The sequence below is a fragment of the Caloenas nicobarica genome, chromosome Z (genome assembly GCF_036013445.1).
Source record: "Caloenas nicobarica isolate bCalNic1 chromosome Z, bCalNic1.hap1, whole genome shotgun sequence".
In the NCBI taxonomy this organism is placed as follows: Eukaryota; Metazoa; Chordata; class Aves; order Columbiformes; family Columbidae; genus Caloenas; species Caloenas nicobarica.
The window spans coordinates 54,584,088-54,606,476 of NC_088284.1; the positions used below are offsets into that span (position 1 = coordinate 54,584,088).

Genomic DNA, 22,389 nt, shown 5'->3' on the forward strand with positions numbered 1-22,389 from the left:
ACTTGAAAACCAGACCTCTTAATTTGTATTTTGTGTGTAGTAAGGTTATTTTGGGTCACATTCAAGAGTCTGACTAACTCTTATGTGGTAACTTGGCACATTAGGCCCTTGGTTAGTGCATCTGAAGCCATGTTAGTAACATCTTGTTTTAAAGCACTTTCTTAGTGTTTCTGCAGCTGATGAATAAAAAAGAAGTATGTAAAAATAATTGCAAGAGTCCTAAGAAATCTGTACTATATTGTGTACCAATTCTCAACAAAAACTATTACTTATGAAACATCTTTCATTTTAAGAACTGTCATAACTGCAGAAAGCTTATCTCCAGTGTATTTTTATTAGGGATTTCTGCCATCATATCAACATACAAAACAATCAGGATGTTGACATATAGAAATGTGAAATTCACTGTACAAAGATAAGGCTCAAGTTACAGGTATATTTTCCCCTTAGACTCCATGAAATAAAACCATTGTTAATTCTTCCCAGAGTTGTGTTTATAAATGTTAGACAAACCACAAAATAGATTTTAAGTACATAACATTTTACAATATAATCCAAGCACAGAGAGAAATACACAATACTGCACCTATAGATGCTCCATAATCCATGTCTGTCATCTACTTGACTGCTACTCTCTCTGAATATCCCCAGCCATAACTTTTTGTGTGTATTACGTGGTCCTGGCCTGTAAATTATAGGACTCTCCTGATTTTCAGTTAAATTACTTTGATAGACCACTGAACATCAGGAAGGAAGGGAAGAATTTTAAAAGGCCAGGCCTGAATGTATGCACACGGCCAGTGAAGGCAGGCAGATGTGCACACATACACTTGCATTTAACCCTACATGAAACCTCACTGCACTGCACATTCTCTGAGATTATGTTCTCATGCAACTCAGCTATTTTCTGATAGAGTTAAATCAAGTATAACAATACTCCTAATCCTAGAGTGCTGTAATTTACAGAGACAAGACTATATTTTAGAGCATTGGAGCATAGGATCTATTTTTTTTTTTAAATAATGATCAGACTTATACAGGAGCCTGTATGGAACCATGTCTCCATAGTCCAGCAGGATGCCAGCTCTCACAGCCTTCACCACTTGAAACACCTTTTCTGATACCTTTGTTTAGACACAATGCAAGTGAATAATTTCCTCTTAAGGCCAAATGTCTACTTTAGTTCACTCTCCATTCCTATTAGGCTGAGCGATTTTTACCTCACGGGAAAGGATCATTTAGCTGCAAGTAGCACAAAAAGAAATACACATCCAAGTAACTAATCAATACTGATTCTTCTGGGGAAGAGATTGGCAAGGACAAAGAGAAAAGAAGAGAAGAGAAGAGAAGAGAAGAGAAAAAAGGCAGTTGTTTAATTTAGCCTTTGTTGTTGGGAAATGAATAGCAATCCAAAAGTTTTCAACTGTAAAAAAGAACTCCTAAGTCCTGTAACTGTTTTGTCTTTTAAAAACTGGAGAAAATTAGAAGGGAAGGAGAAATCCTCTATGGAAATTGCCATTTTCAAACTAGACATTTGTAAAGGCTTACATGAGAAAACCAAGCAAACCTGATTCTCTGATATCAAAACTTAAAGAATTTATTCAGTAGGAATTAGAGATGTAGTTACAATGTGTTAAATTACTACAATGTAGTTACAATGTGTTAAATTAATCTAATAAACCAGTCTCAAATATATCTCCAATTCATAAATGTCTAACCAAGAGAAAGACTCTAAGGCCAAAATCAGAGTTCCCTACTTTAAATATGAAATATGCCTGCACTAATATCGGGGAGAGGGGAAAGAACAAAAACTTTCTCCTCTTAAATACAATCTCTGTGCTACATTTGAGGGCCTTAAAATCTTCTCAGCATTGACAAGATTTTACTTAAGTATAGTCTCTAAGCTATATTGGAATACCTTTAGATATACAAATCCATGTTACACAAAATAGCATTAGATCATGTAACTGGGCTCGTAATAACAGGGAAAGAGGGTAAGTATGCTGCTATATGTGAAAGGAAGCATATTAGTATGCACAGAAAATATGTTGGTTTAGAGACTAGTAATAACGGGCACCAAGGATGAAGATGCATCTCAAAGTGTTTAAGCCTTTAACTGTGAGTCAGTATAATACTTTTACATCAGCTGTACAGCCTAATGCTTTGCTTTTAAAAAGGAATACATTTTTCTTCTCTATCATTATTAAAAGTAGGTCACTCACCTACTGATTTAGCTAGGCTTTTGGCTTTTTTTTTTCTTTTCCTTTTTTTTTTTTTTTTGCTACTTACTATTATCTTCTTCCATATTATGTACAATAATCTACATTTATACTGAAGACTTGCTCTCTTCCAAAACATACTTGGACTGTCTTGTAGAGACTTTCTACAGCACTGATAAAGTGTAAGACAACCTGACAGGTAAGAGGAAGGGTCATTACTTTAAATTCTGCTCACTTTCCCAAGCTTTACAACTGTGCCTTTCGAAAATTCTTCTCCATACTTGGTGTCCTTTCACCTCCCCCAGGCAGCCCCTACTGAACTTGAGTGAACCTTCTATAATTTCCCAAACCACAGTCCCTCTGTATAGAGCTATATTAAACTCATTCCCCAGTCAGTAGTTTAAAAACAAACCATTGCTAAAACACTAAAAACACCCTACATGCCCTTGAGCATTATTCTTACCAATTTGTACATTTAAATAACATCAGAAATTGTATTTTGCTAAAAATTTACCAAAATATTTTAAACACATAAAAATGTAAAAAAAATCCAAACAAACAGAAAGACAAACAAAAACCAAAAACCCAGCATAAACATTGCTTGTATAGGCATTGGTTAGAAGAGACTGCTGCACTAAGGAGTATATTCAAAAAAGTTCTTCTTTCAGTTTAATTGGATTTAGTATCATTGATTGCAAGGTTAAGGACAATGAAACTTATTGTGACCCTGTCTTATATGATATATCACGTGATCAGGAAGTCTGAAACGCAATTAAAACTTATTTTTGATTATTGAAAGGTGACTGTTATAAGCCTGTAACTAAAGGGGCGATTTAAGTATGTAAGGGGAATTTAAGAACCTGAAGAGTCTGTAATGAACTGCATATGAAGACAGCTACTGACGGACGGCCCCAGGGTCATTATGGAAAGCTGGCACTAACTGAAATTTTGAATATAGCCCTTAGTTGTATTGTATTTATTTAAAATTTAAAAGCTGCCCAGCATGTCACAAATGAAGTTTATTTTGCAAGCCACCCACTGCCTAAGGGGGCAGTAATATTCAATATGAAACTGCTGAAACTCCGGTGTCTGACGGATTTCATGGAGAAATGAGATTTGAAGGTCTGACTCCAAGAGAACAAGGAGAAGAGGGAACACAAACAACAACAGTCCAAGGCCTACAAGGAGAAGTCTGGAGAAACTCTTCACAAAGGCATTCACCTCTATGTTTCCCATTAGAAAGTCATAGCTCCACCTAAGTGCCCTCCGAGCTTCTTTCAGTTCTTCCTCCTCTGCAATCAAAAATGCATTTTCATCTGCTTCCAGTTCCTCAAATGAATCCGTATCATCTTTCTCATTCTCTACTCTTGGACAGGTATCAAAGAGCATGTCAATTTCATCATCAACAGGAGTGGGCAACAAGCTGGCACTAGGATTGTATACTAGTTCTGAGATGGTTAAAGGTTCCTCTTTCATCTTCTCTTCCTGTTCAACGGCAGGATCAACATTGTCCACAGTGTCCTCAGCTGGAGAGCCTGAAGTCACAGGTATTGCAATCTCATCTTCCTTTGGCAGCTGGATACCTGCAAAAAAAGAAATGAAGATAGTGATCCTAAATTTCTGCCTTCCTGGTGGTAAAACACAGCCTTTCTATAGTATCTAACAGAGGTTGGAACAAAGATTCTGCAATGATTTTGCATATTGAAACCAGACCATACACAATTAGCAAAAACTGGAAAGCTTTTTGAAAAGCTCCAGAAGAGGGCAATGTCTTTTACAACACTGCAGTACACCAAATCTGATTTACTTTGTCTGATGCAGCTATCACTAATAATGGTATAATGCAAAACAGAAAACAGAACAGCCCATTTTCTACTTGCAGTCAGACATCTGATATAAATGAACCCCTAGAACATATGTGAACTGGTGCTATTTGGTGTAGAAGAAGAAGAACAACAACAACAACCACCTACCTTTATTTCTGTGAGATGAATAAGGAGAAAGTGATAAGATAATGGCCGAGCTTGAGAATTTTTAATAGAGTATGACATTAAAAAGAGACAATACATTATCATTATAAATTCACATTAACAGTAGAGAGAATAAAAGGAGAAGTTTGATGCACAGTATGAAGATTAGGTATTGTTAAAATAGAATGAAAATGCCTCACCTCTTTAAAAAGCTCTCTCTCCTTATGTCTCTTTTTTATTCCAGTCATCTTTCTACTCTTCATACTCACAGTCTCTTTTCTCCCTCTCCTTTAAATTTTTATCTCTCCCTTATAGAGGAGTCTTTCCTAGGCTAACTGGTATTCTTATTTCTTATGATCCCACTCTCTTCACAAGCTCTTTCCTCTCAAAACTTACTCCCCTTTTTCCGATCGAACACTAACACAGCAGTAAGTCAGCAAAATGTCTAGATGTTTTGCAGCGACATCAACATTGCAATGACTGCTGCTGGTTGTCAGTTGCAGGAGTGGAAGGGAGAAGACCTGAGCACAGAACTGGGACAAACCGATGGGTAAACAGTTTTAAATTTGTCCCAAATCCAACACTCATTACCGTCAGCAGATGCCATCTATGTGCAAAAGCAACAGACCATACAAAGCATCATGTGTGACAGTAATCTATAATAGCAACACTTAGCACTTCTCGTTTTGCGATGTTAAGCATCTTTCCATTCTTTACTAATGCCTAATCCAAATGCTACATATAGATAAGGATATAATAGGTAAAACCAAAACAAGGTAACATGACTTATCCAACAAGTAACTCAGGAAATTGATGTCAGACTACTGTGTATAATTCAAATTAGCCCAATTCTTTGATTTCAGTGAAAGGTCTCTGTAAAAGATAGCAAACTGATACCATCAAAGATTCATTCCAGTTTTAGTGTAGTAAAGATTAAGGTTCAGAGACTTTAAAAAAATGTGGTACATAAGAAAATGTATTCTTACAGAAAAGCAAGTAATCAGAAAATCAGTACATCTCAGGTGCCAATTACACTAGACAAATAATGGTTTTCAGTGTGAAGTAAAAGGGTCTCAGCAAGCTCCATTAAAGTTTGCTATTAAAGGATAGCAGACACAGAAAAAAATTAAACTAACCAAAAGGCCCATTATAGTCATTCTGAGATGAGGGAAATTAAGCATGACCTGAACGATGCTATAAGGAAGAGATGCATCACTGCTCTGTAAACATATGATGTAGAACAAAAACCAAAAAGCGAAAATCCCAATCATAAAGAGATCTACAATATAGGAAGATATACAACTTAGACACATTTTGGATCACAATTCTAAGCTACAATTTTTAATAGTAACTCAACTATAACTGAGCAAAATACTGCAAAGAATCTCACTTTGAGATCAGAAGCTTTTTCACGCTTATTCTTGAAAGTGTCACTGATTTTTTTTTTACATTATTAGTCCTAAGAACGGTAGACGCCATTTACTGTACTGAAATTATTAACTTTGCTTCTGAAACCTACCTTTCTTCCATTTGACTAGATAGCAAAAGAATATTCTTATGCCATTGGCTACTGATCATTAAGCTAGCAATAGGCATAACTGCATTTCAGCAAAGTTGATGATACTTACCTTACCCTGGACTTTCTCATTGTTAAAAATTTTGCATTCCTGAATGACAAGGTCTTCCAATTTCTACTTTAAATTCCTTTTTTTTTTCTGTTTTCTTTTTTATTTTTTCTTTTTTTTCCTCTTTTTTTCCCTCTTTTTTTTCTTTTTTCTTTTTTCTATCTATCATGGCTACTGTGCTCAGGATAGAACACATCCACGAAAATCTTAGTTTCATAACTGGTATCAGGTTTGTGCACTATCAGGTCACTCAGCAGTGCACTGGCCCTGAGCACATGAGCACATTTCTTCCAGAACCCAAAACACTCAGTATTTGCAGAAAAATTTGCCAATACATGTCACAACCTTGAAGTACTCCCCCCATCCTTAGCAGAACAAAGGGCTATGTTATGCCTTAAATGTCTGGGTTTTGTTACTTTGGGAGGAAAAGACGGATGACACCTCATCTTCTCTTTCCCGAGGTTTCATGGCCATGGAGGCAGACACCTTGTAAGATAAGGGCAATTAACAGTGTTGCTGTGAAAGGCCTCATGGCCTAATTGGGATGGTAGAGATGAACCATCTGTCAGACAACCAACTACCCGAAGAAACCACGAACCAACAGCTACCCTTGATGGGCAAAACAACTCACTTCTGGTCAGTACTGTGAACTTTCCCCTAGTTTGAAGACCACAGACTCATTTCCAGAAGAGTCTTCCTAATTATCATTAAGAGCGAGCAGAGAGAGAAGACGAACTGCCCTCTACTATCTCGCATGTAAAGGAACTGGGTTATAAAACGACCTCATGCATGATATGAGTTGGTGGTGTGTAAATCTTCAACGTGTCCTCCCCACTCCAGAGGTCATTGGGGGACCAATATACCTGTGGAGTGGTGATATCTTACTCTCTCTCTTCCTTTTTCTTGAACCTGTAAAAGTAACACCATTTTAAGTTCTGCTGCTAAAGTCTTGTTAAGTTTTGCATTATAGTTACTAATTGTTGCCAATTCACCATTTTTAGAAGGGCTCTTGCTGTCAATGTATCGATAAGTTTTGTGAAATTATAACATATTTTTGCCAAGTCACTAATTGCTGTAATTTGTATTCCACCATGTGCTTTTAGTAAATTCATAATTGAACTGGACCCCAGGAATGATTGTCTGTCATTCACTTCACATTGCCGTGCAGGATTAACTCAGAGTTAACTCACACCTGGTCTCATGTGTTGAGACAGGGCGCGTGTCACGTTCAGAGTTAACTCATCCCTCATCCCATCTGTTAGGACGGGACAATAAAAAGTTAACATGTTGAAACTTTGTAAATGAAATTAAATAAGCAGATTAATGCTTTGTGAGATGGGGCTGCTGCTGCATGCCAGACTGCCTGACAGTTGCCACAAAATCCTCCATGGGACATCTGCAGCTCTGTTAGCACGTCCTTCACACAATCAAAAGGGTAAGTAAGGTATTTGCTAAGTTACCCCAGTTTATAGATCTCCCAAAAACTGGGTGAGCAATGCCTTGTTAATATCTGGTAACTTTAAAACTATACTAAACTTAATACCAGTTGGGATGAAATACCAATAAATGCAACGCAAAATATACAATAGATTACAAATACTTCTAAAAGATATAAGAGATGACAGAAAACCGGCACTTTAAACCTACTTACATTAAATCACTCTTTGAACAAGCTAGCTTGCTCCTTACCTGGCAAGACAACATTCTGGATTTCCTTCTTAGTTCATGCTTTTATATATCATGCTATATTCACTGCAGAAAGCGTCTTCATTACAGAACACCACCCTCAAGAAGCTTCCCTCCCCTCAGTAGAGCACATTCACTATTAAAATTCGTTTCCCCTTTTAAGTCTTCAAAATGACCCAGATAGAACTCTCCCCCTGTAATTTGTTATCTTTTCCAACTCTCTAGGAGATATGCTGGCCATGCATCCAGGTAGAAGTTTCACATTCTGGCTAAATCAACAAAAAAAACCCATTTCTGCTTCTTCTCATTTCATCCCTGAGCAAGCCAGATTGTAAAGCTAACCTGGGAAAATAACTGCTTTTCTTCCTGGGTTAGCTCTCTGATAGTTTTTCTTCCCGAACTGTCTTGTCAGATGTTCTCACAAGCACAGCACATTACCAGGGATGGAAAGGGAGCAGATGTGCTCCTTTTACCAGCACCTAGCCAGCAGATCTGCATAGCTGAAATGAAACCTTGTCCTCAATAAAGAAAATGCAGATATCTCCTTATTAGTTTAATGTGACTGCCTAGCTATTAATTCCTTGTATCAACTACTCTGTCCTCTCCTATAACAGCCATTTCAAAAATTGATCGCATTTCAGCACGAAACATGTTTTGTGCTGGAACTTATTGTCTACACCAGACTTCACATTAACAAACGCACTTGCCACAGTTATCAAGAGGAGGATACGAACTGATTGAAACTAGACACAACCATGTATCAACACCAACACGTGAGAACAGCTTTGGGAGGATCTTTCTCCAAAGCATAGTGTAACAGCAGACATTGCTGGATCATCAAATCATACTCTGAGTCATTTGAGAGTGCACTGGTGATATCTTAAAATGTAAAAGCCAACATTTTTAAATGCTGGAGCTCAAAATTAAGCATTAGCACGTTTCTTTAGATATATAAGTACTACAACTTGATTTTTCAAATGTGCTTTTCACTTTCTCTTAATAGAGTAAAAGGTAAGTTGAGCCACGTAGGCACTTCAATATAGATTAAAGGACCTAATTTTAAACTCCCAAATTTGTGAATCCTGGCCATAGGCCTCTCTATATCTGCTTAGATGCAAGGTCAGTAATATATCCTCATCATGTTTCTCATCACAGAGAGGACAGCTGCAGCTATTGCAAAGAAAGGTCACCCCAATTTATGATTCTTGAGCCTTCTCTCCTTCCCCAGAGTAAATTCCAGCATGCATAACATACACAGTGAACATAAACAAAAAAAAGATCATATTAATTTTCATTATAACTGTATTTTTCTCAAATAACTGGCAAACTTCTGAATTTGTGATTAACCTGTGGATTGAAAGCAGCTGAGGAACCTTTTCAGATCAGTGTTTTCTGAAGGGGTTGTATTAAAATTGGCATGTGTCACAGTTCCAAAGAATACATCAACTTTACAGCCCACTATCTAGTTTGAACAGATAAAAAGAATTTTCAACTGGTTTATGTGTTCTTAAAACATGTTCAATCAAAGTAACTGCATTTTACATCAGCCAAATACAAGTGTAAAAAAGTAATGGTTTAACATAAAAAACTGAAAATTTAGAATGGATATTAACCACTGCTGTTGCAAGCTCATTTGATATTTAAAAAAATTACATATCTAAAGCTGTTGTTTACATTCCTTCATGTTCCCTATAACACCACATTTCTCACATCAAGGACTGAGGAAAGAATTAGCTACTAACCATGGTCACTGTAAGCCCATAGCAAAGTTCCAGTCATGTTGCAATATACAGAGAAGTATTCTGGGTCACTCAGATTTTGACAGTGCCAAAAGACACAGGTTTCACATCATTATGGCACATATCACTTATAATGCTTATGCAGGCATAAGAATACCACATTAAAGCACTGAAATTCAAAACCATTCTACAGTACACCAAATATTCCAGTGACACAAACTTAAGAAAGGAGCAAGTTTTTCAGATTATTTACTTTTTGGGTAGCCTTCACGAGAGTCAGTTATCTGAAGTAAAAAAACCAGGTGAAAAGAAAAAAAAAAAGTCCTCAAAGTCTTCCAACGAAAAAAGGGAATGTAAAAGCTAAAGCAAGCCTGAAGCCAATATCCCTTAATTACTCTACAATATTGCTGTAAATCCTTTGCTCCTATTCATGCATAACAATTATTTTGCTATTACCCTTATAAGGCTATAATTTTGTATCATTTGGGGGGTTAGATTTTGAAAAGTCTATTGTTTCTTTAGTAATAGTTAAAATTTATATTGTGTCTAGATTTAAAAGACTATAACTTGAGTATTAAATCACATTTGAGAAGAACAACTTCCTTCCACTCTTCATTGTATATTTTTATCGGCAATTTACATTCCATAGATCAGAATCTTTTAATAAGTAGTACTGGACTATAGAGTAAATAAGCTCAATTTTTTTTCTTATATTACATACCTATAGCAAAAATTTGGTACACTTTTCTGGCAACTGGACAAATTTTACAGAGCCAGAGAGATCTCATCACACCAGCCAAAACTCAGCACTTCCTTTCCACCAAATGCCAGGACTGCTCCAAACCTCTAACTTACTGCAGCAGATAGGAACCTGAACAGCTGAATAAAACACGAATTTATAGCGGTCATCTGCTGAGAACATGAACGTGCAAGAGGTCTGACATAAATGTTGTCAGCTGCTAGTGTTTCTAAGGGGCCAAAACCAGCAGCTGAGGATTAGCAGGATGAAAGGCAGCCCCAGCTCCACCATTCTTAAGAAGCTGCAGTTGCTGGTAATACAGCACCCCCGAAAAAATGTATCCTCGGCTTATTAAAAAATTCAGTTCACACATGGTCTGGTGGCCAGATACACTGAACACAGCTGTACTTACCAGACATGTGAACACAATTACACATCTGTAAAGGCTTTGTATAGTTGAGAAAGAAACAAGTGTGAAGATTTCCTTATTATAAACAGAGAACTGAAAACTTAGATATGGTCCAGAAAGAGTAGTGCTGGCAATATTTCATATAGATGTGTAAACAAGTAAGGCCAGCCAGGCTGCAATTAGGACAGTTCCCTCCTATCCCTTCGACTACTTTCTCTAGAAATACTGTGTATTCCTTTGCTTATTTTCATTGTAGACAAAATTGATTTGTACTATAAACAGAATGCCATCTTAGAGGGAAGAAGATGACTTTCTCACATGAAGAAAGTGCATGGATGTCACCAAGAATATGTAGGAAAGGGAAGCAGAATCTAGAATTACTAAACTCAAATATTCCACTACACAGGTTCTATATCAAAGCAGGATCTGCATCATAGCCAGATGTCCAGCCCTCAGAAGTAGGAGGCCATAGATCCCTAACTTACCAACATCCCGTGCCCATAGAAGGCACCTGTTCTAGCTTTGCAAGGAGAGCAAATCACTGGCAGTTTATAGTAACTCCTTTTTAGGCAGTGACCTGGCTTTCCTGCTGGCTGTTCCCATTCGGTTTAGTCTTATGGGAACTTGTAGAAAGGAGCAAAGACCTGTCACAGTTGCCAGGTCACATCAGTTGGAACCACTGTGACTCTGCGGCATTACAGCTCGGCTCCCAGCCGCATTGTGTGTCACCATCTCCAACTAATGTCACAGCTAGTGCAACCACAGGAGACTGTTGCTAAGTTTTTCACAGTCTGAAAAGGGTGACTGAAGTGCAGACACAGAAGCAAAACAGAGCATGCAGTACAGCAGGCCTTCTGGGGTGCCTGTCTCCAACCTCCCTCCGGCCTGGAAGGAGCCCACCCCAGCACTGCTGACCCCTTTCCAGAACGAGAATTAGGGAGTGAAAAGGCTGAGGGGAGTAGCAGAGAGAGAGAACTGCGAATCATGGAAGCAGGAATGAGAAGGCAAGACACATCTGTCAGCAGCTCAGCGGGAAGGGAGGTGCTGGTAAAGGGACTGCAGGACCTCAGGGTCTAGCACCAGCCCAAAGGGAGCAAGGCTGAAAAGAGCTGGGCACTGATATGAAAGCTTAGCACCCAAGAAAAGGACAAGTGGGAGATTTCAGCATCCCTGCTCAGCTTGGGTGAGCCCTCCCAGCATAGGTCAGCATCATTCTGAAGCAGTCGCAATTGTAACAGGGCTCTTCCAAGGAGTTATGCCTCCTGCTACAAGTTTTGCAGAAGCTAACTCCAGTACTTGGGTTTCATATGCTGATGTATAGGCTTTACGCATGTGTACACTAAAAGAAATAGCATTTTATAAACAACACTGCAAAATCAAGGTTTTTAAGAACCAGTGTAGCTCCAATGCACAAATCTGTTACTAGACTGGAGTCAGATTAAACCAGCTAGATCGCTTGTATCTATTTGGAGCCAGCATTTAACCTCTGATGTGTAAGAATACAAAATAAATGCTAATGCTTTTTCAGTTTTGCTACCTGTTTTTGAATCAAGTGGGTTAAGTGCATTCTTACAGACACTACAGTTTCCCGAGTAGTGAATTCATGAAGCAAAACCAGCCAGGAGCTGTTGCTACTTAGACAAATCACTGCAAGAAGCAGGTTTTCCCTTCTCTGCTGCACTTACTGTTTTCTGATTTTCAGATGCCAAAAGTGTGAGAATATTCTGGTCTTTGCCAGAACATTCTCAGTTAATTCTTCTGTAAGTATTCATTTCTGAAATGAAGATTCAACACAAAGGCATAGTTTTACATGGGTGCATGGAAACTGAAATTTGTGAACCTGTATATGCAAAAATATAAAATGTAAACAATACCGTAGAAAGCAAGGAGAAACAAATTTTGAAATGTCTTACTTCATTAAGGAAACAGAGACATATAGATTGATAGAGAGGCCAATAAATCTTTGGCAAAGGGATTTAGTATAAAAACAAGGAGAAAAAAACAAACCAAAACAAACCACTTCATTTTGATTACTATCCAAAGCAATATTGAATACCTTTTGTTCCTTGGATTGCACTCCTTTTATGTGTAGCAAAAAAAGAGATACAAATCAGACTGCTTTCCCCATCCCCCACCCCCACCCCCAGTACTATTATTCAGTATATTAAATTCTCCAGCATCTAGAAAAAAAACACCAATGGACTTATGATCTGGCAACCCAACACACTCAGTTACAGTAAAATGTTAAACTGTATCCATTACCATATTCATTTAATATTCAAACTTGGCTACCAACTTATCTGCTAATTTAAGAACTACTTAGTTTTGTCAGAAATTATCACAGTTTCAAAGTAATTCTCCCCTTCAGTTCAATAAAACTACAAGTGTAAAATTCCAGTCACTCATTTGTTAGCAATTAACAAATAAATCCACAATTTACATAAAATATTGCAACAAATGTCACTTAAGTTTCATCTCGTTCATTCCCTATTTGCAACTGTGCTCCTGTCAGTAATTCATCCTTATTCTCTGCTGTACTTGATGTAACATTGTCATTCACAGTAAAGTTCCTTTACAAGAGACCACTACTAGCACAATGAACTATGGGGAGTTAAAAAAAAAAAAAAAGAAAGAAAAAAGAAAAAAGAAAAAAAAAGGTTTGAGTAAAATAAATGTAAATTTACCAGCGCCTCTGGCTGTGATCTTGGAGCCATGCCGCAGTAATCGAACACACACTTCCTTGTTGCAGTGGTTAACCATCCGTAAATGAATGCTTCTCTTGGTTTGGATTTTTACAAGACATTTCACCATTTTGGCAAGTAATTCCTCTTCTCAACGTCTTGTAAAGGCTCTACCCATACCAGCTTTGACCTTTTATTGAGTTCCCACTGAGTTTTAAGAGACTACCACAAGTCACTCTCAATGAATCAAATGACAAGCTTCTAACATGGTCAACAAAAATATCCCAGCAGGGAACAGAACGAGAGGTTATTTTTAAACATTTCCAAATGCCTCATAATGTACAATACAAACTTCCACAGCATCCATCTCAGTTAGCAGTTGCTAGCATAACAGCTGAACCACACACACAAGCATGAAAGTATCCAAGGCATCAAAACACAGCACAGCATTTAGTGTCTGTTCTTCACAGAACAAAATGACACTGTGGCCATTTTTCCAAAAAGCTTCAATTTGGCCACTGATGTCTGCTCCCCAGCACTGCCTGGAAAGTATTTGTGGAAAACGTATAGATACAAAAGGAAAAGTCCTATGCTGTGCTTGCAAACCTTAGTCACAGGGCAAAACAATGGGATGAAAATGCTCTCATTTCAAGCCTAGACTCAAAGCTGACCTGCCTGTATATAAACAAGAGAGAAAATTCTTAAGTTTGGGAAAAATGTTTCTCTTTGCATGTGTGCTCCCGTTCCCAATTGTGGACAACTACTGGACAGATTCATATCGATCTGAAAGAAGCATAGCTTCAGAAGGCTGGGCGCTTCCCCATCCCCCTCCAGCAGAGATATGCGGGCTCCTAAAAAAGGTATGACGCAGATATACTGGCTGCTAGTAACTTGCTCCAGCTACAAGCTGGAATGCAACCACATGCACAGAATCACACTGTCCTAGTGGGAAAGGAGCTCTTACTGGGTCCACTGAAAACACAGAGAAGAGATAAACCGGAAGGAGTGTACTGGGGCATGGGTAGTCTCTCACTTCCCAGAATACTTACCTTTAATATTTACAACATGTTGTGCCATCTGAGTCTTCATTACCAGATGTCCTTGTTCCCTCCGCACCATAAAATCAATAATGTGCATGCGAATATGTGGAAAAGAAGGGGGCAGGGGAGTGAGTCCTGCAAATCTGTATCTTACACCAAGTGATTTTTCTTATGAAAGACATCTGCTTCAATAGAGCTTTTGGAAAGCATCTTGACGGTGGCTCCTTTTCCCTGCCTGGCCCATATAGTATGAGTATCCAGCAGTGCTGCTTTTTACTCCTCCCTCCTGCAGCGAAAACACTCCTCTTCTTCCTTTCCTTCTCTGCAAGCACTTCCTTGTGGGTGCGAGGAAAGATCAAGTGCCCCTTCACTTTCTATCTCCATTTTGTCACCAATTCAAAAGTAAGATTCTGCCTGCTGTTCTCATCTCTATTCTCATAACTGTTGTAGCAACCAAAAGAGGATCATTAAAATCTCACTGAAATGGGTTGAATCTTCACTGCATAAACAGCTACCAAAACTGGAAAGCACCAATTCTTACAGAAGTCTAACCACCAACACATTCAATAAGCAAAGGAAAGCCTAATTGAGGGCACAAGTGTCACCTGGACAAGGCTGTGAATGATTTCTAACAGGAGCACATTCATCTCAGTGAATAAACATGTACCATTTATGTTTCATGTGACCGAGCTCATGCAAAAGAGAAATGACTGAGCGATTTCAAGTCACTGCCCACAAACCATGTATGCAAAACCAAGGAAGATTACGTTGAAATCTTGTAGCTGAGGCAGCAACTCTCTTTCTCTAGTACTAACTCTCAGCAAGTAAAGAGCAGGCTCTGTTTCCTGAGAGGAAGATGACTTTCCATGACCTGACATGGGCAGCACACCCTGAGTAATGGTTGGGAGGCATTTTTCAGCAGAGATTTTCCAGACAAGGAGCTGCTTCTGTCTTGCAGAGCTGCCCAGGACTCTCTGTGTGCAGAAGAGAGCCAGGAAGGCAATGGGTCCACTCTCAGTAACTTGTTTTGCAGTTCTTGTTGCTCTACTCCTTCCTAAATTGCTAGTACAGGTATGACACAGCTGAAAGGCTAACGACTGGTGGGAACTGTGGCAGAGAGACCTTTAGCATTCATGTCCTGTTACAAAGGAGGCAGAAAGCAGCAGATGGTTATGTAACTTCTCTTGAAATCAGAAAGTACAGTTTGCAAAAGCAAAAACAATCCCCTGTCAAATCCAGAAAACTAAAACTAATACAGCACTCTCCAAAACTAGTATCCTTCCCCAGCCAGTGAAAATTGTGAATGGGAAATTTCTATTCAGGCACAACAATTTTCATGTATTTGTGAAAAGGAAGTATATCACTCTTCTTCATATTTTAGAGGTAATTTATTATGGTGATGGAGAAAATGTTCAGTTTGTAACAAAAGTAGATACATGGCATGGCAAACACCTGGAAACCTGAGAATTTGTAAATAAGTTACAAAGGAAAGCTGGCAGAGCTAATTGTTGTTAGCGCTAAGCATTTTATCTTGAAGTAAAAGGTTTTTCTGTAAAAAAACGTTGTTTCCAGACCTTGTAGGGCTCAATTACATGGTTAGAAGGGTATAAAACCAAGTTAGTTGAGCACAGACATGATGATGCATACAGTGATGTTAAGGTCTCCTAAGGCCAGAACACTCTTTGGGAGGCTCCTATAAACTTTCAAGACAAAGTGCACAGTTGCAGAAGAAAAGTAAGATGACCAGACTTTATTTCATAAGTGAGAAAAGGATCTCGACGTTAAAAAACTGCCAAAAAAATAGTAGAAAATTCCATCACATACAACCTGACCTAAGGATGCTCACTTTGCACTCTAATAAATTTAATGTAATATTAGAAGAAATTAATTTTCTCTGCAGACCACAGTAATCTAAAAATAGAACCACTAATAATTTATTTAGAAATGCCACCTCTTACATGTTACAATTTTCGTTATCATACACACACACACCAGGTACAATCAGCTAACAAGAGCACTGCTTCTAATTTCACAGGGAAAAGCTGTTTGATGCTACATGATACAAGATGTTTCATGATTCTCTCTATCTGATGTATTAAGATGAATTGTGTCTCATATACAGCAGATATGATTTTAAAAATATGAATCTTTACAAACTGTGTATGAGTTCTACCCGGAGAAAGAGTTAGCAACAAGCCAATAATTTTTTTCCCAACAAAAATTAAATGTAACAACACTGAGCTGTGCCCAGGGAAAAAAATGGACTAGCTAACCTTTTACAGTGGTTCTTCCTGTACAAACATAACATGCAAGTAGATACTTAACATTATTTCGTATCTTATTAGTGTATTGTTAATATTTATTCATACTTTTATTCACAAGTGGCCAATTTTTCATGTGTTGCTGTCTAAGCTGTACCCACAAAAGCTTCATATGCCTCTGCTCTACAACCTAAGTTTACACAGATGAGAACTCACACTCATACACACAGCCAGCCAACTAGACTGGTAGTAGCTGGTGAGTGCTCATTCTCATACGTGCTTGTAAGATGCAACAGACTCCACATTATAAAGTACAGATATGATTAATGCCAGTTAATTGCCATTTAGGTAATATTTCTTATACTTGAGTGACACATAAAATAAGTTTGCTAGAGGATTAGAGCTCTCTGTATACAACTCGGATGCACAGGCATACAATTTCTTCAGAAAAATAATTCTTAAAAGATCAATGAGGACATCCAAAAAGTGTGTAACTCTCCAGGGAAGAAAAAAATTGAGGAGCATGGATTTTAAACAGGAGGAATTTAGAATAAGTCTGTGCCATCAACTTTCTTCTTTAAAATACAGTACAAGGTAGATCAATCAATAGAATGACTGAAGCACACTACTTTCACTTTGATTGCTCCTAAGGCGCAAGTCAGTGTCACCAGGAAAATAACTCATGTATGAAACCTGAGCATACAAGTATTGAGTGGCTTAAAAGGAGTTTTCATTACTTTGTCAAAACCACATTAATATCCTGTAACTCAGAGGTGTGGTTTTGCTTAGAAAAAAAAAAAAATTAAAAATGGACTACTCAAATACATAAAGCTCTGATAGATCTGGTGCTGGGAAATCCAAAGACAATTATCTACTACCTGCAAAATACTTGCCAAGTGATCAGGACAGGTAATAATCTGTCTCACCTAATCAGATGGTGAAAGAAGGCAGCCACACAATTCCTACAGCAATACCAAAAGTAATACAACATATTCAACTGCACATGGAGCAAGGACCATGGAAAGGACCTAATAGGACTATTCAGAAGGACCTAATTTGGCCATCTGTGACAAGGATGAATTTTGAAATCACACTTCTGGATACATTTAAAACTTTTGTAGCTAAGTGTTTTTTAGGTTCAAATGGTAGAAATTCTCTCTCCAAGCATACCTGACACTGAAACACGTAAAACCTAATTCCATGTGATAACCTTCTAAGCACGACAGTAATTTTATGGTTGCATCTTTACATTATCACACCTCTTTCCTCTTCCTAAGACAGAAAGGACATTAGTGCAAGATAAGAGTCAGTAATGAGGAATGTGAAAGCCTGAAGAACCTTAAGCAGTAGCAGCAAAGCACTGAGAGATAACCTGCAATCTACTCTTGTATAAGTGTTAACTGCCGAAGTAACTACTACAGTGATATCATGGGCATCCAGCATCTTTCTTCCCACAAACTGGTCTTTTATGACCATTTTTACTCAGCATACCCTTTCTTACATGCCTGCAAAGCCTCTGGACAATTCGGGCTTTTTTGGAGGACAGCTTCACTTCAGCATGATAGTCAGAGTAGATTTTAAGATGGAATTTCATTCAGGAGAATGGCAGGGCTTTAGTTGTTTTTCAACATTTGGTTGCATCGTGTTTATTTTTCATCTGGAAGGATTATCATAAGGCAGGCTGAAGCTGCTCAAAATCCTCTGCAGACTCTGGTGTCACCATCTCAAATGGCTTTGATCCCTAGCAATTATGAAGCAATTGGCACGACGTCTTCCATCTCATCTGCCAGTTTCTGTTCAGCTTCGTTTCATACTGTCCAGGCTCAGCCAACTCAGAGTTCATATCTCCAGAAGCTTCAGGAAGCAGACGTATTTACTCAAGACACTGAAGACACTATATTTTTGGCCATGCATTTTGCTCATAACATATACAGCCAATTTAAAATTAAGAAGTTAAAAGACAAAGCTGTGCACTCTCCTGAGTCTGCTCAAGTATGCATAGCCGACAGTGCCATTCTAGCTAGCTCTGCTAACAAGTTGCTTGGGCCCAGCTACACAGCACAGTGCAGCGCCATGTGAACATTTTGGCCATCTGTAGCTGGAACATCTGTATGCATACAGCAGCACCTTGCAGAAATACGAGCGTGGGTCCTGGAAGCTGCATTAGCCATCTCATGCAGCTAAGGGACATCTGACCCAGGCAGGGCTGCACCATGATCTCAAGAGCATCTGCAGGCTCTCTGGAAAGCACCCCAGAGTGTCCACCCCCAGCACAGGCCCAGACATCTAGAGAGATGTCAAGGTTGTTGCACATGTGTAGCACACTAAAAACAGTTTCCCAACGCAGATGAGTCAGTTCCAGGAGTAGCTGCCTCCCCTCTCCATGCCTCCTGCCCTTGCCCTCACACAGGACCTTGCCCGACCCAATCTCATCAGCCACTTAACGGCTGAGTCAGCCAGTTGTGAGACACTGTACAGTTAGAGGGTTGTTGGTTGGGATTTTAAAATTTATTTATTTATTTATTCTCCCAGTTCCCCCTGGGGTGATTAGTGCTGGTGCAAGGGAGAAGATGGTAATCCACAGAAACAGACTGAGTGCATGTGAGGAAAAGAGCCAGCACCAGTGTCAGGGAGCTGAAAGATCAGTTCAAGCTGCAATTTGATAATATAGCCAAGTTCACTGCAGGAAAATACTGTAAAAGTGCTAAGTGCTGTTAACTTAGCAGCTGGTGGCATTTAACTATGCATAGCATATTCTACAGGAAACTCACCAGCAAATATTTCTATTAAATCATAGTAGTAACAACAACAATCTGTCTGACTAAAACAAAACATGACTTTCAAACTTCTGTAATACACACATTTGAAACCAGCACTCTCTGGTGAGTCTATAGCAACAATAAGTCAGCAGTTTCCAAAAATGGATTTAATTGCTTAGAGTTCTCAGCGTGGCACAGCAGTCTTACAAGCAGCAAGTTGTTGTTACCCTGCAGTGGCAGCAACTGCCTAGCAGGAACATGGTGTTGGTACACGGCTGCCAGAAAGTGAATTCTCAGATACAGGTATTTCACAGCAGAGGTAAACAAGGAATTGTTAAAATTAACTACACATCACGCAGCCACTACTAGGAATTATAATAAGCTAAGTATGCAGACAATCTAATTCACTCTGTTCTTACTGCATTCAGTATTGAAACTCCAAAGTATGAACAAAACATATTAATATGACTCCTAGAAAATGAAATTAGAATGTAGTCCCATGAAAATGAACATACTTGCTCTGCTGTTTTCTGTTTCCCATTACTTAACCACACCAAAGCAAGAGCAGAGGTCTTATTCCCCAACTTCTGAAACAATTAGCTCACTACATCTCAAGTAAGAACCACTGTTACGTTTTGTTTACTTGGCTTCCTTTTTTTATTATGAAGAATGCAGCTACCGTCATTTAAGCTCTCTCAGATGTTCACACCATCCTTTGTAATGACTGCATCTCAAAAAGAGGTGTTGAATGAGATTTTTAAAATATCAAGGAATAAACAAATACATGGAAAAACATCGTTCTACGAAACGCATTCAGACATCTTCCAATAACATCCCTTTTTGTCAATGGGGCTAAATCAGCAGAGTATCTTTCCTAGCCGACCTTCAAATAACACCCATTTTTGTTAATGGAATTAAATAGTAGAGAGTCTTTCCTAACTTTAGAATAGAAAGAAAGAAATATAAAAGTGAAGCAAGAAAAACAACATACCTGGCAGCAAACTGCCAGTTTTCACTCCCGAATAACTACAGTTGTTATGTAGTAAAATGGTGCTACGTTGAGATTTGTTATTTCCTGTTAAGTTCCTTTTTTGAAACAGAAAGTATAACAGCAGTAACTTTCCTCACAAAGTATCTCACATGATGCTTGTGCACAGTTCCTTGAGCTAGTGATCATTTCCCAGTATGATGTGCAGAGGCTTAATGGTGTACTCCTAATGGAAATTACTAGACTCTTTCCATATCCCTGCATCAGTAACACATGGTTTTTTCCATATGTTTTATAATAAACATTGGTAGTGTTTGGCAGGAATTGGGTGACTCACCTTCATCTAAAGGAACCTCTTCCTCCTCACAGGGAGAAGGAAGAAGGGGCTGTAGAGGTTCCATGTTGATTATGAGTTGCTTGTTCAAGGAGGGAGAGCTGCGACTCTGGGTAATGCTGGTTCTAAAAGAACAGGTAAAACAGGGTCAATTTATTCACAAAGAAAACAACTGCAGTCCAGTATGTCTCATTGCAGAATCGTTTTGCATAAATTACAGGAGGCCTTGAGCTATCATAACAACTTCTGCTGCTTTCAGCTGTGTCATGTGGCCCCCTCAGCAGATATAAATCTTTCAACATCTGAAGTGTAAGGGAAGGTTTTGTGCTGATTTACTTCCCTTTCTGCAGCCTAACTCCTTTTCATCTCATGCAGGATTTCTGTGTGTTGCTTCTCTCGACACTGCACAGCACACATCAGTATCTGGCTTCAAGGAAGAGGAAGGCAGAGAGCATACAAATAATTTTCCTGATGTTGCTCCATTGCCTCTGGGACTGGGTAAAGGATTTGTTATGGTTTGAGCATTGCAGACTAATGACTAAAGCAGGAACAACTGGATCCCTTCAGTTGACAGGCAGTGCTCTCATTCTCACGCACTGCAGACACATTGTCTCTACGCTGTGCCTCCTGGAGCTCAGGCTGCTTTTCTGTCCTGTCTTACTTGGCTCTAAGTCTTTCCTGGCAGCAGGTATTGAACTTTCTTAAGAAACTTTGAAGAATGCTGCTGTTTCGCTTCAGTCACAAGGCTGATTAGCCTAAAATCACATTACTGAGACTATCACAGAATCATAGAATAGTTGGGATTGGAAGGGGCCTCTGGAGATCATATATTCCAACCCACCCACTAAAGCAGGTTCACCCAGAGCAGATCACACAGGAATGCGTCCAGGCAGATCTTGAATGTCTCCAGAGGAGACTCCACAACCCCTCCGGGCAGCCTGTTCCAGTGCTCTGGCACCCCCAAGGTAAAGAAGTTTTTCCTCATATTCAGATGGAATCTTCTATGCTTCAGTCTGTGCCCATTGCCCCTCATCCTATCGTTGGGCCTCAATGAAAAGAGTCTGGTCACATCCTCTTGATATCCACCCTTGAGACATTTATAAAGATTGATGAGAGCCCCTCTCAGCCTTCTCCAGGCTGAGCAGACCCAGCTCTCTCTGTCTCTCCTCATAAGAAAGATGCTCTAGACGTCCAGACTGAGCTGTTCCATCACCTTTTCAGGGATGGAGGTGAGGACTGGCCTGCAGTTTCCTGGGTCATCCTTCTTGCCCTTTTTGAAGACTGGAGTTAGGTTGGCTTTCTTCCAGTCCCCAGGCACCTCTCCTGTTCTCCAAGATCTTTCAAATATTATGGAGAGAGGCTTTGCAATAACATCTGCCAACTCTCAGCACTCGTGGGTGCATCCCATCAGGGCCCATGGATCTATGAATGTCCAGTTTGTGTAAACTATGTCTAACCTGATCCTCCTCAACCAAGGGAAAGTCCTCCTTTTGCCAGACTTTCTCTTCTGTCTCTAGGGTCTGGGATACCTGAAGGTCAGTCTTAGCAGTAAAGATAGAATCGAAGAAGGCATTAATTAACTCTGCCTTCTCTGTATCATCTGTCACCAGGGCACCCTCCTCATTCAGCAGTTGACCTACATTTTCCCTAACCTCCCTTTTGCTGCTGATGTACTTGAAGAAGCCCTTCTTGTTGTCTTTGACATCTCTGGCCAGAATAGCTTCCAAGTGGAACTTGACCTTCCTCACTGCATCCCTTGCATGCTCTCACAGCCATCCTACATCCCTCCCATGTGGTCTGTCCCGTTTTCCACATTACATAACCGTCCTTCTTCCACCTGAGTTTTGACCAGAGTCTTCCATGCTGGCCTCTTACTCCCTTTATTTGATTTCTTCCTTGTAGGGATGCATTGGTCTTGAGCTTGGAGGATGTGATGTTC

General features: G+C 39.2%; 1 protein-coding gene across 1 annotated transcript in view; it reads right to left on the minus strand.

Moving 5' to 3' along the window:
* Window positions 1-315: 315 nt before the first annotated feature.
* Window positions 316-22,389, minus strand: part of FRMD3 (FERM domain containing 3) — a 149,376-nt gene continuing 127,302 nt past the window's right edge. Inside the window, exons 13-14 of the mRNA XM_065656152.1 lie at window positions 20,454-20,575; window positions 316-3,802 (exon numbers count right to left, since the gene is read on the minus strand). Coding sequence (XP_065512224.1) covers window positions 3,207-3,802; window positions 20,454-20,575 — 718 coding nt within the window. The 3' untranslated portion in view covers window positions 316-3,206. The remainder of the gene's footprint in view (window positions 3,803-20,453; window positions 20,576-22,389) is intronic.